This window comes from Argiope bruennichi, chromosome X2, assembly GCF_947563725.1.
Source record: "Argiope bruennichi chromosome X2, qqArgBrue1.1, whole genome shotgun sequence".
Lineage (NCBI taxonomy): Eukaryota > Metazoa > Arthropoda > Arachnida > Araneae > Araneidae > Argiope > Argiope bruennichi.
In genome coordinates, this window is record NC_079163.1 from 86,263,683 (window position 1) to 86,282,337 (window position 18,655).

The 18,655-nt window shown below is 29.4% G+C and overlaps 1 protein-coding gene across 5 annotated transcripts in view; it reads right to left on the bottom strand.

Moving 5' to 3' along the window:
• The window catches only part of LOC129960205 (rho guanine nucleotide exchange factor 17-like), a 259,387-nt gene that overhangs the window by 191,525 nt on the left and 49,207 nt on the right, over positions 1–18,655 (bottom strand). For all 5 annotated transcript variants that reach the window (XM_056073437.1, XM_056073438.1, XM_056073436.1 and 2 more), the window contains exons 4-5: positions 3,197–3,852; positions 681–1,079 (exon numbers count right to left, since the gene is read on the bottom strand). In XM_056073437.1, coding sequence (XP_055929412.1) covers positions 681–1,079; positions 3,197–3,852 — 1,055 coding nt within the window. The remainder of the gene's footprint in view (positions 1–680; positions 1,080–3,196; positions 3,853–18,655) is intronic.

Genomic DNA, 18,655 nt, shown 5'->3' on the forward strand with positions numbered 1-18,655 from the left:
TAGATAATTTAAGGCTATTTCTACAAACAGTGTGTCTATAAAATTATACGAAAAGACTAAAATATTATAAAACAGAAGCACAAAAATAAATTCAAAAATCAATCATTACTATTTCGCATACGCTATTAAATCGATAATATTAATTGGAATTTTTTTTTCGTTTTTTCTATTATTGCGCATCATTGAAATGTTAACAATTTAACTAATATGTAAGTCATTGTTTTCAAGATAACACGCAAATAGTCATTCTTAATTCAAGAAATCAATCAAATGGCAGGTCATAACGATGAATTTCAATGCATTTTTGCAATTTCTTTTACAAATAATTATAATGTGACAATACATTTGACTCATATAATCTTTTAATATAAATCAATTAAATTATTCTTTGCAACAGCCTGGTTGAGCTGATTTTATTTAAAATGACAATGACATTTAGTTAGTTATTAACAATGACAAAACAAAACAAAACTGGATTTTCAGTTAATAAGAAATATAACTCTGCAATTCATCATAAAAATTATGAATTATTCCTATTTTTATTCTATAGTAAAATGCAACAGAATGCAAAATTCTCTATATAATTCCTTTTTACGCCAATGCTTATCAGTCAGCAAAGAACTATTAATGAGACCCTGGATGATAATTCAAGAAAACTGCAAATACTGTATAAATCTCACCTATTAGTAATTGCTCCCGATGTCCATGATCCACTCGAAGTTGCCCTGCCTTGCCAATACCCTTGACCACCTTTTGACACATGAGCGTCGATGACTAACTTCAGCTGGGGATGTTGTAAATCGTCTGATTGATGGGGAGTTTGCGTCGCTCTGGAAGAAGTCTCTGAAGAAGCAGATGAGCAAGACGAAGAGATGGTCGTCAGGGTGTCGTTTCCACCTAACTCTGGTTCACTGCGAGAGGACCCGATTGTGTCAGTCATAAAACCATCACCAGAGGTTGGAGAATATGCTTCCCCACCGGGATCACTGTGATGCTTCTTCTTGTGTGGTTTGTTATTGCCACTGGAGCTCTGGTCATCCACCGACAGATACTGAGTCTCGGATGGGGAATGCATAACACTAAACGTAAAAGAATAATGATACTAAGCAAGAGTTATCCAATTTTGGAAAAGCCAGTGACATTGTTTATTTAGCACTGAATCAGCAAATAGATGTTAACTGCAGATGCGAAGAATGCATGATTAAGAATTTTAAAGAAAACTGAACCGAAAATCCAATATATATTTAATATTTGAACTTTTAAAGGAAATTTGTAATAGATGTAAATTTCTAAGCTAAAAGCATCAATCCAGTTCTTTATTTCTAATCCATTGATATTAGAGGACATGAGCATTTTCTGTTGAACAAAAATATTTCTGAAGTAATGAGAATTTAAGCCTCTTTTCATTTCGAAGTTCATAAATTACAGCCACGGAAATTTTTAAACATACATACGTGCTTGATGCTGCTTTTTAATGTTTCTCTTCTGACTTCCAAGGAAGTAACATGAATGTAAAATTGGACATTTTATTAGGAACCCTTTTTGAAATTGGATTGTAATTTCGAGGACAAAGCTGTTGCAAAAACGTTCAGTTAAAAGAATTGCAGAAAAATATGAATTCTTAATTATCTTCCCCTTTCTTTTTCATTCGCTCATCAATAAATCCAATAAATTAAAAGAAAAAATAATATCGAAATTAACTGTTTTAATATCCTTTTTTCAAAGGTATTTTTATTTGCCTTTAAAAATCTTTTAAATCACATACTAGTGCACAGATAAGAAAACAATTATTCTTGCGTTTATGTAGATAAAAATAATTTACCACTCGAGAATGAACTAACAGGTGAGAGGCAGACAATCTATTCATTCAAGTGTGTTTTTACACGAACTGATTTCTGCTTAATAAAGTATGTTCATGCCACGTATATAAGGATATTTACACATTGAATGGAGAAATGTTTCAACTTTAGGAGGACCTATTTCCACTTTTGTGTATTTGGCGCTTTTTGTTTCATTCGCAAGATCCAAAAGAAGCTTCAGTGTGTAGAGGCAAGATTAACCTCGTGGCTAGGTCAAAACTTTCGATGCCTTATTCAAACAGCTTACCCATTCAGTTTTATGTGGAAGTATTTGTCCAGGTGTAGATCTCCTGAAGTTTTTCATTTCAGTAAAATGTATCGTTTCATTCAGAATGTTTACTTTTTTTTCTTGTGAAAGAACTTCGAGTTTTTATCTTACAGCTGGAAACGCAATAAATTTATCGCTAAAATTAATAGCACGCAATTTTTTAAGCCATGCGACAAATGTTATTTTCATAATTTAGATTAATAAAATTAATAAAATTTGTGCCACTGATATTAAGTTAAACATATACTATCTACTACACAGCACATTACGCAAGATTGACCCACATCAAGTCGACAGTCCAATTTATAGGAACAAATGTGGATTGCACTTATGGAGAATATACATTTCCACTTGTGATCAACACTTTGTTCAGGTAAAATATAAATCCAGCAAACATTCTCAAAAGGTTTAGAATGATCCTTGTTGGAAAGAAAAGAAATCAATTTTTTTTTCTCATTTTTTTTTTTCATACTTTTACAGTGTAAGATGTTAATCCGGAAAAGTCAAGTAAGGCTCTCTACGTTTTTGGCTTAATAATGAAGTTAAAATAATTATAGATTTTTTATAGTTATAATAAACAATTCAAATCACTTACATTCTTAACATTTTCTGAAATGTTTTAATTTTAGAGGTTCCTTAATAAACAAAAGTTTTTTTAACAGTCTGTTTACAATATTTATTCATTTCAGTGGGAAAATTTATTTTGTTTCTAATGGACTATAATACTTCAGATACACATAGCTTGCTTAAGATATTGAATGCAAGATAATATTCTTATCTTGAATCTAATCTTAAAACTATCTTGGTTCGTTTTGTAATATATAATAAAAAGGTTGACTTATAAAGTTGCAAAATATTACAGCGCCCTTCTTTAATACTCTCGGAGACTTTTCTGTTGAGTACAGTTAAAGAACGGCATGAATTTCAAATTTATAAATTCGTAAAATTCATTTAGAAAAGAGATGGTCACTATAATTTCAACTTGTAAAACAGAAAAAATATACCCATTTATTTTATGTTATTCCTATAATACAAATATTAAGAATTTGTCTTTTGGATGTAGACTTACCTGTCAACGACATCTTGGTAAGTTTCATCCACAGTGCCTTCACTAGGACATAAATGGCTATCAGCAAGAGATAGGTCACTCTGCAAATGCACTGCATCTGCATCAGAACCCATCAATCCAGTTGTCAACAACTTTAAAGACTTCAGGCCATTACTGTCCACTGACGAGTACTCTTGCTCTTCTTCGGAAGTAGAGCTCTTCCTTTGTGGAGGATACGTCAGAGACCGTCCTGTGCCAGATTTGACCGGACTCGATTGGACTGTGGACCCATCTGGTTGCTGGCTACCAATTCCTTTGCGCCGTTTGCGTTTTTCGGTGCCATTGAGCCGACTAGAGACAGTAGACCAAAGCCTTTCAGCACTGCTCGTTTTTTTCATCCGCACTTCTGGAATGAGTAAAGATGTGGCGGAAGTGACATTGTCACTTGCGGAACGAAAATGACCAGGTCTTCCGGAAGAATGGGAGGGAAGCGATGATGTCATATAACTCACGTACGCCGTGACGTAAGCTCCGGGTCCCACCTCGGAATCGGAAACGAGGCCCTCGTCATGAGCAGCATCTGGATTCCTAGTGTCACTTTTAGAGACGCGTGATTCCAACTTCACGATGCTGGGGCAAGAGGCCACGGCGGGAACTGCTGGGGGTGAGGTCACCTTCTGAGGGAAAGAAAGAGGTGTCAGTGTTAGCAGACTTTTTTTCCCTTTTACTCTTTCTTCTACGCTTTTGAGGCATTAGTCATCTGAATGTTCAGTAAATAAAAGAAATGCACTCGCATTTTACAGAATGCAATTTTGAGACACGCTTACTATTAAAGCGTGCAAAATCACACTTTTCCAATGCTCTGATGGTTCTTAAATATGAAAAGGTCTCATGACATTTTGACTATTTACAATTATAAAGCTTTTATTATAAGTATTTTAATCACTAGTGTGTTATTTCCATGCATGCAATATATTCGTTAAAAAATACAAGTAATTTCGCTACACACTAACAAAGAGAATCATTTTTAAAGGAAAAAAAAAATATTCACCTTAAAATTACGGCAGTGACTTTTGATATTAAATCGTTAATAAGTGAGTAATATTGTGAATCACAATATTACCTGTATTTCTGAATTGCTATCTAAGATTTTAATTTTTTTAATTTTTGGTTACTTGAAATAAATTTCGTAAAATATCGAACAGTGATAATATAATAAAAAATCGAACAGTGATATTATATATGATACATCTTTTTGGAACCTTTAATCATGGGAAAAAAATTAAAGTGGAGCAGTATAAAATAAGGGGGAAAATATCTTATAAAAATAAAATCAAATAAAAGTTTATAACGATAATTTAAAATAACATTAATCCATATTTTAAGAAAACAAAAATATAAAATAACATTAATCCATATTTTAAGAAAAAAATATGAAATAACATTAATCCATATTTTAAGAAAATAAAAATATAAAATAACATTAATCCATATTTTAAGAAAATAAAAATATAAAATAACATTATTCCATATTTTAAGAAAATAAAAATATAAAATAACATTATTCCATATTTTAAGAAAATAAAAATATAAAATAACATTAATCCATATTTTAAGAAAATAAAAATATAAAATAACATTATTCCATATTTTAAGAAAATAAAAATATAAAATAACATTAATCCATATTTTAAGAAACTAAAAATATAAAATAACATTAATCCATATTTTAAGAAAATAAAAATATAAAATAACATTAATCCATATTTTAAGAAAATAAAAATATAAAATAACATTAATCCATATTTTTCGAAATATTTGCATTGTTTATACTACCACTGCATTTAACATTTTAAATGAATGAAGATACCAGTTCAAAGACTTATAGAACAGCAAAATTAAATGGCAAGCTTATTTTGATCAGTAAGCTTTCTATAAATGTGTTATTAAAAAAAGAAAGAAAACCCACGAGTCTTCTCATTTTTATTCATTTTAGCTATAACTGTGCACGAACGTAATTTCAACACATTGCGACCCACCCCCTCCTCAAATATAAAAAAGCATTGATAATATTAATGTTATATTTAAGCGTAATCTGTTAATATGGAGGTACTATACCATATCTTGATATTGTACCCATGTTTCGAGTTTAATCATTTCCTGTAAAAGATGCATTATCAATAAACAAGAAACTAAGAATTCTTTGAAAATGAATTGCTCGTATCTCCGTATCCCGAAAAATAATTCATAACATTCTTCATTTAAAAAAGCATTAAATTTCAACTCTACCTTATTCCATAAGCTACTCTTTTTGAAAACCATGGGCGAGCATTTTTTTTTTTTTTAATTTTAGAGAAATATTCAAATCAAAAGTATCGCATTAAATAAAATTTTCATTTTTAAAGTTTATTTTTATGATAATACATATGATAATATTTTAAGTGGCCATTAAAATATTTTAAAGTTATTACCGTTAAAAATCTCTTAATATAAGATTGCGGCCAATTTCTGTTAGGATTAGCCATCGCTTCAGACTGTAGTAGACGTTTCACCGCTCACTAGCGAAATGCAGACAATTACGGCAGACAAACGTTTTTATACAGTCATACCGGCTAAACAAAATTCGTGGAAAATGGAAATGGATAAAAAAAATTAATCGTAGCGCACTGCATCCGCTTTGATGGCGTAGCTTGCAACAATTTTTTTTTTTTTTTTAATCTCATGTTTTTAAACACGTGGCAGAAAAAATAGAGCTAATTGAAGATTTATTATAGTGAAATCTAGTTGACATTTTCGCAAAAAAATTAATTCTTTAGAATACATTTTTTTCCATTGCATTTATGATCACAATGCAAACTAGAATAACAAAATAATTTATGGTTTGTTTTAAACTGTATTACAACTTCATTTCTGATAATTAGCATACTATTATTTATTTATAATCTTTAAATTATCTGGCAAGACCCTCATTAAGTATTTTTCTAGCATATAAATGAAGCTCGCTCGTACTTTAGAAATTCCGAATCATAAGAAGCAAACTATAACATGTATTATTTGTAGCAATACTGGTATGATTAACAAACTTCAGCTCATGCCTATCACATACTTTATTATGCTTTAGTGCGTCCTTTCACTTTCATGTTCCTCTTCCCCATGTTTTGTCCGCATGCCGCGGGCGATTAAAGAGTAATAAAAAAACACAACCTTAAAAAAATGGGAATACAAAGGATGGGAATACATTTTCAATCATATAACAGAACAAGGAAAAATGCAACCCAGTAAGACTTCTTCACGACTATAAGCATACGAGGCCTACCCAGAAAGAAAGTTTTACAACAGAACATTTACAAGTAAACCTACCAATTCCGTGGTAATGTTATTAAATACAGCATTAATCTTGAATTCGCACCTGCATTTTTCCGAGAAGATTATGTCTTTTATTGCTATTTTTACAGTGGTAAAGCTAAACAGTAAATTGCGCTTTTGGCGATTTTTTTTTTTTTTTTACATTCTTAAATCCGAGAAACAAAGAATTTGAATGAAATTTCATAAAAATTTGAGAGCAACTTATTGAAACATTTCAGATAATGCAAAAAAACTTACAGGGAAGGTTTTATTTTAGATATATTCTCTCCCATTTATATGAATGGTACAGAAGTTTCAAACTGGAAAAACAGCTATCAAAGACAATCTGGAAATTAGGTGTCTCGATCTTCGAATCAAGGATATGTGCACTTTCAACTCATTGGTTATGCAACTCATGGTTTGAATGTCCATGAAACTTTTGAAGAATTAGGCATGAGCAAAAGCTCAATCATCACAAAATAAATATAAAAACACAATTTCAAACACCCAAATCAAAACACAATCGTGCCACAGCTAGTTAGTCGCTGGATCATTCAAATTCGGATCCAACCATTCTAAATAATGCCGTAACTCTTTAGATTCTGTTAATCTGAAGAGTTACGGTTGTGAACTTTACCTTGTTCTCAAAGTTTAAATACACCTCAAAAAGTAGGTAATTTAAAATAATGAAGACATTTCACAGGAAGATTTGCGGACAACCCTTCCCCGAAAAAAAAAGAGATTCTCAACAATTATCAATAAAAAACATGTTGAAAGCAATGTTATAAATAAAGGATAGAATATGGAAGTATTTTGAGACTAATCTCATTAAAAAAACTGTTAGTAATTATTGATTTTTAAAACGTTCGGTTCCTTTTTGGATTGACTATGCAGTCCAACATAAAGATGTCATTCATTTAATGAACTTATATTTTAGAACTATGCGCAGCTTAGCAAGATATTATAATAATTTTTTTAAATGTGATCAAATGTAGCGTGGACAACATGGGTGTGAAATTAAGTCCTGATCCTAAGCTTCAAATTTTCTTGTTCATTTACAGTATCAAGTCATATGGTATCTTTCACACTTTTAATCTTAACCAACCATTTCCTCCTGCATAGTATAACATTTCCAGGCTATCAGGAATCCAATCAGAAACGAATTACAAAACCGGAATTGCAAAGGAACAGGCACATTAACTCACATATCAGAAGGTTCACATAAACTCAAGTATCTAGATAAGTTAAAAAGTATCAAACTTTTACTTTAAAAAAAATAGTTCTAACGAGAAAAATATGATGAAAACTGACAATGCAAACATAGAGTTTATGTTATTGTAATCACATGAAAAAAATCATCGTGATAGTGTCATTTCTTTTCTTTCAGTTGAACAGTAAGTATGGTATGCACCAAGAGAGAACAGCAAGCATCATACGTTTTATCTGGTTGGATACGAGTCAAGCTTAATTAATCATAGGGTCTCCATCCAATATCAGGGCAGTGAAACCTGCAATCCGCTCCAATCGTTGATTCCTTCTGTTGCAGAAAATGGTATTGATGCTTAGAAATACAGATAAACATACTAACAAACTAGATTTTGAACCACAAATCAATCAAGTCATGGATGAAAGTCATGGAACAATCTTCATGTAGCTGTGATCTCACTCTGTTCATTTCTTTGAATCCCCAAATGTGCCATCGCGTGGCCGTCAATGAAACAAGATATTAAAGTTGCTGTGCTTCAATGATACGCATTTATACCAAAAATTTTCTTCCAAGAAACGTATTGGTTTGTGGACTAAATGAAATAGAATTCTCGAGAAAAAATCATCTTTATTTAGTTGCTAGTTTTGGTTCCCTACTATTGAAAAATGAAGTGCGGGTGGTATTTTTTATTAGTCCTTAATATATTACATATCTAATTAAATAAATATTTATTTATTAAATTTTATAGCTGTCAAAGAAGCTTCATTTTGTAATAATTAGAAGATATTTCGCTTTTTTCTTCTTTTTTCTTTTCTTTTTAAAAGTTTGAAAATATTGCTAAAAAATGCATTTATCAGAAAAGGCAAAATATAGCTGCATGAGGTGCATTCGAAGGAAAGCAAAATGAATAATTGAAGAACAGTAATCTAATCAACTGTTGACAAGTGTTCACACCCTTTGGATTACCAAATAGCCACTTTTCACTTCCGATTAAGATAAGGGGTGTCATTTGAAGATGGATTGTTAATGAAGTCAAGTTCGATCACCAACCGGCAATTTTCTTTCTTCTTTATCATAACGAGAATCTCATTCTATCAATTTTACTCAATTTACAGAAACCTTTGAGGGAGTGGAAAAAAAGAAACTGATCAAAAACCAGTCTTTTCTCTTAGTGCGAGCTATTAATAAAAGTTTCAGTATTTTGTTAAATGATCCTTCACTTTCTTATCGATGCCGTTCCTTCTTCCAGCAATCACTCGGAATAGCTAAAGAGAGATCGGGTATAGATAAGGTTGCAAATGTGCTCTTTTTTAACGGGTCGAGATTATTCTATTTTAAGATGTAGAAATACGATATTTATTTATTAACGATAATACATAAAACACCAACTTAGTTCCCTGCTTAACAAAAGCTGCTTAACAAAATAAATAAATAAATAATAAAAAACATTTCGTATAAATTTGATGTAATATTCCTCTCTAGAAAAGATACTAGTTTTAATACATAAAGATTGACAAAGTAATATGTTAATAATGTAATAAAAACGGTTGTTAATAATAGCTTTAATCATTTGCAGATCCATTTTTATTGTTAAAAACAACTAAACGTGCCAACTTTATAAAAATTCATGAGCAGATTTGGTTTTTAATATATATATTGTACTAGATGCTCTGCGTTCCACTTTTAAGTTTTGTAACCTATAGAAAAAAATTTAATATGCAGTTAGCACCTATTTAATTGACCGTATAGTTTAAAAATTCATTTCTTATCTACAATTTTGGTGTCAAGAAACCATAAATTATTCATATTCGCTCATGTAACTCAATGTGCTTTTGAGTCATTGAGTTCACATGCATAAAAATAAGCAGAAGTAATAATGTCGCCCAGCAGGGTTGATTTGATAAACAATTTTGGTAATAAAATTACACTCCAAACTCGTATGGTTTTGAATTCTTGAGTTCAAAAGAAAATGAACGAACAGACAGATAGGCTTCGCTTTGAGGGATTTCGTCCAAAATATTACAGAAATCTGTTGAAATCTTAGTGCAAACGCCATACACAAATTTTATCCCTCTAGTTTATCGAGTTATTAGTTATCGTATTCAGAAAAAACAGAGAAAAAATCCAAACATAACTAAAATATATATATATATCGTTTTCCGGCAAATTTAAAAGTAGAAATTCATAAAAATCCTTGAACATAATTTATTAACAATACCAATATTTTTTCATTTTACGCTTTATATGCGAGAAAGTGATAACGAATACAAAAATATTTATTCAGCATAGCAAAACATAAGTTTTGTGTACAATTATGTTGTGTACGCCATTTTGCTAACTTAGAACTTTTTTTTTTATCGTACTGTATTACGTTGCTTTGCGACCATTGTTCTTCATTAAGTACAAAATCCATAAGAATTTAAATTAGCAAAGAATAAAAATCTAATAATTAGTATTAATTTAACGGAGAAACGATAAATGTTTGTTTTAATTTCCTTATACATTGGAATATAAGAAAAAGAAATCCGATACAAAACCATTTATAATTTGACTATCTTATATATATATATAACTAAAAAATATGTAAAATAATAAATTGCAAATGCCATCCAAAAAGAAATTTTGTACTGAGTGAGTAAGATGCATCAAGTAGTCATTGGACATCTAATGTTGGTCTCTTAATTCCTAACATTTTATACAAATTTTTGAACATAAAAAAGAGTTATTGTGTACTTTTATTATATACTTTTGGTTATCACAATGCAAAGCGAATAAAGATTGTCATTAAAAAATGTTCCTCAAGTTTTTGCTTAATAACTCTAAATTAGAGAGTGGAAAATATAAATTCGAAAATAAGTATTGAGCGTGCATCATAACCTGTGTCAAGATTTCTTTTAGAACTAAAAGTTTATCAAACAACTTTTATAAACTAATGTAGAAAATATAAATTTATCTAATATCATACTAACTAAATATATGCGTTACAAATTTTAAAAAGAAATCTTACAATTTGGAAAGCATTTTCTCTCATAAGTTAAAGTAAAGAACTAATAAAGAATGGAATACCTTAAATAAATCTCTAGTGTATCAAATAGAATCATATTATTAAGTAAAATACAAAATACTTAGTAAATAGCTGTTTCAAACAGCAAGATAATTGTTTTTACCAATGCGAGTATTATTGTATGGGGCGCACTTGATTCAAAATAAGAATACTCGTGGGTCACTTTGAATTGATCCCAGTAATTTGGAATCAATTAATTCAATTAATAAATGCGTAGCAAGCATAATTTAATAATATTGACGGTTTTGATATTTTTGCATTCATCATCAAAACAGTAAAATCTATTCTAACCATAACAGATATACGAGCGAAATGTGATTTAAATGAGAAAATGAATTAATACTTTCACACGACAAAAACAAGATAAAAAGATTATGAACAAAACCCTGAATAATATTTACTATAAAAGGGATAAACTGGCTTCCAAGAAAAGTTAGAAAATTTCACGTTTCCAATATGAAATCCTCTCAATTGGAGGGGGGGGGGGGAGAGACTTTAAAACAAATTTTGGGACGGTGGGATAAGACAAGTGGAAGAAAAATGAAAACTATGAAGTATGTAAATAAAAGCTTCATCGTTTATTTCAAAGTATATTAGTTACATAAAGGAGTAATTAAAAGGAAAAACACTACCATCTTATAGAGAGGGGAAAAAACTACGGCTAGCTAAAACTCGGGACAAATTATCTTAAAAATGCATAATTTTCATTTTATTTTTTTAAATAATAGATGTTATTAAAAAATTTTTTCAGGCATGGTACAACATTTCTTCTTCTTCAACTAAGGGGAGATTAGTTCTTATTTCAGATAATAAAAAAGGAATCTGCTGAACAAATTTTTCAAAATAGGTACTAAAAAATTAATAAATAATAATTAACTATTCAAAACATGGAAGCAGTACTTGATACTTTGCACTCATTCTCATAATAAATCTCAAACTAATTTAGTTGTTTAGTTTATTTATTCAGTACATTTTCTTTATTTTCCAATCACTTGAAGATAAAATAATCGCTTAAAATATAAGAAAAAGAGGCCTTTCGATTGTACTTAAAACTTATTCATTCTCTTACTATGCTTTTTATTCAAGTTTTTTTTTTTTTTTTTTTTTTTTTTTGTAAATGCCCGAATTTTCTAGAGAGATTTATAAAAGGGGAAGACGAATTAATTAATTTGGAAATTATTTCATTTTCCAATAAATTCCAGAATTTTAATCAAGATGCTTTAGAAAAAAAAGTAACTTCTTTGAAGAAAATCACGATAAAAAGTTTTAAAAGTCCGCTCTTGAATAGTTTTAAGAACTCAGTAATTGTACTTTCATTGTTGCTTAACTAACCATGCATTTACAATAACATTTGTACATATAAGGGGCTCAAAGGCATATTATGCTTGACGTAATGGATTGGTAAAAACGTTAATGCAAAAAAAAAAAAAAACATTCGCTTCATGAATAGCACTTTTCTTCTGTTTGTTTTAACTGTTCTTTTCAGAGTGATAATAAATATTATTTTAAATTCTACAATTATTCACAGTTTAATATTCAGTTTGAAATACTTTATCAGAAAATCTGCATAAATGGGTCTCAACTTCCTATGGATTCGAGTAAACCACCACCACCAACAACAAAAAAATCATAGGAAACAAAATTAACGCAGGGGAATATCAGAGAATATTACATAAATTTTCTTTAAATTTATGCAATTTTTTCCATGTTTTCACTAACAACATTTAAAAAAAAAATTGTAATTACTTCATTTTTTACTATTGCTAAAATAACTTTATTACCGCACAACTTCTGGTAAAATTGCATTTTAATAAATATTTAATTCTACATTAATGCTAATAGAATTGTAACGATAGAAAGAAAATAATAATAAGAAAAAAACTGTACCTGGACTTTTTTTATATATAAATTGTTATTATGGTATTTTAAAGGCGTAGCAAAATTACTAGAGGAATGGGCTCAATTTAGGCTCACATAATCTACGGCAAACGTATCACTTGACAATATTAGAATCTATTGTGTTTGTTACTGGAAAATGGAATATTAGCAAAGGTTTGGCTTAATGAAATTTACTGGCACAAGAATCATTTATGATTAAACTGAGCCAAACATATGATGAAAGTTAATTTTATTTTAAAAGTTTGTTTCTAAATTTAATCATTTCTCCGGACCTGTCAACCTATAAAATGTACTAAAAATAGGCGCATGGTAAAATACAATCTAAAAGTTATTTAAAATTCATATCAAAAAGTAAAAGCCAATCATTTTTAAAAAGGTAAAAAAAAAAAAAAAAAAAAAGAAAGAAATGGAGATGGGGAACTTTATGAAGACTGCCTTTTAATTTGATGTGGTGAGAATGAAAGCAGCGGATGCGTTGATTATAAAATTGTGGACGTTCTTTCAAAATGCGAAGAACCGTCATAGGGCAATGACATACTGTAGATCGGCGTGCAAGTTATCGGCGTGATGTATATCGGCGTGCTAACAGCAAATGTTTATTTGTGAACCGTATTAGCAAGGGAATACTAGAATAAAATTCATCATTCTTAAAATTTAATTCGCGAACCCAAATTGTCTCACATATTGTAGCAATAAAAATCAAAATGTTTTCTATCCGATTTTTTCAACAAAATAAATTATGAAAAGCATTTTATCTTTCATTAAAACAAATTAACAATTTTTAATTGAATTTGGTTTTAGTTATTAATTAATGCAACATTATTTTTTTTTTTTTAAGAATTCCGAGGAAATGTCATTTTTTTTTAACAATTATGAGGGCGGAAAAACTTGCTAGCCAAGAATGGGAAGACTTTATGGAACTCAGGTATAAAGGAATTAAATAAGCATTATTTCAGTTTGAATTTATATTCGGGGCACCAGCTAATTCATAAAAATATATAAGTTTGTAGATTCGAGATTTGCTAAAATGCAAATCTCTCATTTACTTTTTCGCTTTGGATCTATGCACATTTTTATTCCTCGGCTTCAATTTGAAGAATGTATTCATCTCACAAGCATTGGGTCAAAGCCGTAATTTCACGTGCTTTTTTTTTTACTGCGCGTGAACGAAAGAGTCACTTTCAGTGGAAGTAATAGAAAAAAAACACCTCAGTGAGTGACAAGAGAAGAAACGTGAAAGGTCAATGATAAGTGAAACCTACTAGTCTCCAAGGAGAGTAAAAGTGGTTTAGATAAGATCGCTATCCAATGAAGATTGTCTTTCAATCATTCATATGGTGACCACCAACTCCCGTTTATCTAATATATAAGTATGTATTTGATTGAGATAATTATTATGAAAACAGCATTTCTCTCATAAAGTATTTATGATAATTGGAAGAAAATTTTGTTCAAATCTTCTATATGCATGATCATACAAGATGTTTCAAACATGAATGAAAGGCTACCAAAAATAACTGTGAATTTTTTGGGACTCTAGGACAAGTTATCATATGCATCTAAGTGTTAACTTTAAAGTGGAACTTTTTTGGTATTAAAATTCGTTTTGAAAACACATCTCTGTGTATTAGTTTCCAATTCAGTTGAAGTTTAATAAAAAAGAGTTTGAAGAGTAGAGAGGTGAATATCCGATCTGAATGAAATGAATCATTATTATTCACATAATTAAATTAAAATTAAAAGCAACAAATTAGTTAAATCTGCAATTTCAATTTTTCTTATTGTTTTATACTTATGCGGTATTTAGATATTTTGTGTTGTAAAGTAACAAATGTGTTAATAGTTTAATTATAGCATGACTTATGCATTAAATCTTAATCTGTTCCAGTCTGATACTTATAAAAACCCTTGTAACAATTTTTTCTTTTTACAACTCAGCCGATTTATTTATTTTTTGAAATGTAAACTTTTGCAACTGATACATCTGCACAACAGAAAAAAAGATATTAATTAATTAAACGCATTTTTCATGATTATAAAAAAGTGTTTCTGGTATACCTATGAAGGTAAACACTGAAATTTTGTTTATTAAGGGAAATAAGGATAAAGAAAAGGACTAACATTTTAGTGTTTCATGTATTAACGAATAATTAATGTCTCATACTAAGCACGCCTATTTTATTAAAACTTTCTGACATGCATGCTGAAATAAGAAATTAAATTAAAAAAAAAAAAAAAAACTAGGAAGAAAGAAAAAGAAACGCTTTAAGAAACATGAAATAAATTTCAAAATTAATAGAGTTTCTTTAATAATTTTCTTTCATAAAAACAACAAACAAAGGAAAGAAAGAGATGCAATTATCAAAATAATAATAATAATAATATACCAACAAAAACTAGCGAAGTAAAATAGTTATTCCCTTTTCTGGGCTTACAGGTTGAAAAAAAAATGAAATAAATGTACTGTCAAAGGAACCTAAATCTTTTGCTCAAAATATTACTTACTTATTAAAATAATTTAAGTAAATAAAATTTTCCTACACTCAGTTTTCAAGATAATTGTACTAAGCCACTTCTATAAAATTTGTTTACTCTTATAAAAACGTAATACTTTATTAAAAGTTCTTTGGGTGATTTTGCCATAATATTACGAACTTACAAAGAGTTTTTTTTATTTCAAATTTAAAAAAAAATTATCTGAAAGTTTTCTTCCTTGCATGAAATCAAAGTAGTTTTTATAATTATGTCGATATTTCTTTTCTTGTACGTTTTAGAGAACAAGATTAAGTAATTTCAGGGCTTTGAAATTTGCTTACCTTACATAAATATCAAATTTTGAGTTTCCTTTCTAAAAACGACTAACAGTTTACAATTAATGTGAATTTATTTTCAAACATTCTTAAATGTGTATTTTAAAATTTCTGTTAATTGTAAGATGTTAATAAGATTCCCGGTTCAAGAGAGACATTAATGAAGGACAAATTGTTTTCTTTGAATTAAAAGCTATTAGACATGTTAAGAATTCAGTTAACCATGTGGTCTTCCTGGGCGAGGCTAGCTGCCAATCATGTAAATATCACGCCGTCTCAATGTTGATGTTAGTATTTTTTTTTCTAGCAGAAGCAAACTTGACTCGTGTACTAGGGAGAGTATGATCTCGGCTCTCTCTCTCCTGAGAAATTTTATGTGTAGTTCTCTAGGCCTGCTACACTATGGCGTAATCATGTGTCTTTTGTTGTTGATGTTAACCAATAAATCACAAAAGACAAACCTGTGACTTCAAGTCATTTCACAGATGCTACAATCTTCACTATCAAATAAATTGTTGTGTAATCAAGAAAAGCATCAGTAATTTATTTACAAGACATTCTCGTTTGAAATATGGGAAAGTCATAAAAATGCAGTAAATTAATGAATTCATACATTTCAAAGTAAAGAAGCTGACTTTTCTTGTTTCATTAATTTTAGACTTAAACTGAAACTATTAAGAGAAAAAAATGTTTTCATGGACAAAGACTGATACGAATTTTTGCATCATTTATGAATAAAACATGAAATAAAAGTTTCTTTTTGCCATAAATTATCGTTTAAATCCATATTTTTCATAAACGAAAATGTGAATGGCACACTTTCCTCTTTCTCTGACACATATTTCAACAAAAGCAAATTGCATTTTTCTGTCATCTGCTCATTGAGTCTTCCAAATCACATAAAAGCCAAGTCAAGTATTCTGTTTGTGAAAAGGATTTTACTTCCTGTGTTGACCAGAGAAACTTCCTTGATGCAAGAGAGAATCAATTCATTCTCTAATCCCTTTGAAGTGAATTGTCAAGTGGGAAATAACAGTTGCAAAAGAAGCAAGAAACCTGTTATCATTTCATCAAAATGTGAAATGTGCAACATTTTGTCCGAATTGTGAGATATTAGAATTGTACCGAAATGGGTATATCCGTTTATTTAAAAAAAATGCATCAAAGCCATGATAAGAGGGTTGTTGTTTAGATCATTGCATTATACAGATTTTCCCAACAACTGCACAATAGAACTTCTTAGCAGTGCAAAAACTCCATCAAGTAATGAATTTTACTTGCTATCTTAACCAGAGAATTTTCTGGATTCAATGGAGAAATAACGAGTTCCTGTAAGTCAATTCGGAGTGAATGCGAAAGGGTGAACGTTTTCAATAAAGAAATTCCTTTTTTCTTAATGGTAAATGGACAACACACATGATTGTGCGATATTTTTAACAAACAATTCTGTTAGGATTAGAAACTTAACAGTACCTGTCTCAGTTTTCCAACAACATGAACAAACTGAATTTTTTGCAATAAATAACGAAGACGACAAATTTTTTTTCCACACCTAGCACAAAAATGAAACCGCATTTTCCTGCCAGATGTGCATAAAATTAGACTTATTCGTTATTGGTTGCAAAAAATTCAGTTTGTTCTTGCTTTTGTAAAGACTGGAAATTTAAAATAGGCAGAGCGTTTTTTAAACGACCAATTGGAAGCATCATTTCATCGCTAGTAGCAATATTACAATGAAAAAAAAATTCTGTACATATAACGCCTGCATTTGCAACCGTTAAACAAACCGCTATGTAAACAAGGATTTCTGATTAGTCAGAAAGCATATTCGTTAAAAAAGCGTATCAGCGTATAAATTCGTTAGAGTACATTGATGCAAGGAAGTCAAGTTGCAAACTGGAGAGACGAGCTTTGCCGCTAATACAAAGTTAACCTTTGATCTAAGTGAGTAAAGGACGAAACTTGAATATTAAATACACTTGTGATTGATGCCCGATAAATGTGATAGATAATTGCTTAAAATCATTCAGCTTTTAAATACGCGAACATCGAAAACATGTTATATAATACCTAGTGATAAGTGAATATGTAATTGGCAAAGAATATGTGTTATTATGATGACTTGATATGTAACTAACTTGATAACAAGGAATATATAATTTTAAATAGACATAATTTTGGGAGTTTGAAAAATTGATGATAAAAGAATTTTCAAAAATATCAAAAGAAAACAAAGCTTAGAATACATGCAATTTGATCCAGTATAAATACCATCAAGCGCAAATATTAAAAAAATAAAATCTCTAGCTTCAGATTAAAAATAATCAATGATGTATACTTTGCCTAAAACTTTGGAAAACTTGCAATGCAAAATTGTAATATAATTTATATAGATAAGCAGATTGCATGTGTTTAAAGTGGGAATCAAAAGCTAAGAATCATATTTTAAACTCCATTATAATTGTATATTGAAATCCAACGAAACAAATTTTCTGATAAGTTAAATCAGCCGATCATTTTCGAAGATATCTCATCAATTAAACAGTTTATGGTAAGAGAGAACACAATGAAACTTTGACATAAAATGTTCTACAATAAAGGTTATAAGATTATGATCGAAAAATTCACGATTCAAATTCAAATTGTTTCTAAACTACACGAAATATTGATTTATATTCTTAATATCACGTTGTTTGAAGAAATAAAAAAGAACTTAATTCTTAAATCAATCCATATGACTTATAGTTATTAAATTAGAATCAAAGAATAATTAATGTTTAGCATGTAAAAGGTTTTTCATCATGAAAATTATTTTCCAGCAAAATGTAAACAGAACCAATAAAATTTTAAATTAAAACCTCAAATTTCAAGACAATCAGAAGATCGAATGATCTGCAATACTTTGATTCAGAAACCATTTCAAAATTGTAATTAATTTCTTTGAAGATATAAAAGAACTGAAAATTCGAAGGAAATGAAATTTTGAATTCTATGTTCATTAAACTAATACATCATAAGCTTTGAATTTAGACGGTTTCTGACGATACAAATACCATCCATAATTAAGTTTTAACTTTTAATCAGCTTCATGATAGAAAGGACACACAACTAATTTCTAAATTCTAATTAAGTCTTGAGAAAGTTCGAAAAAAATG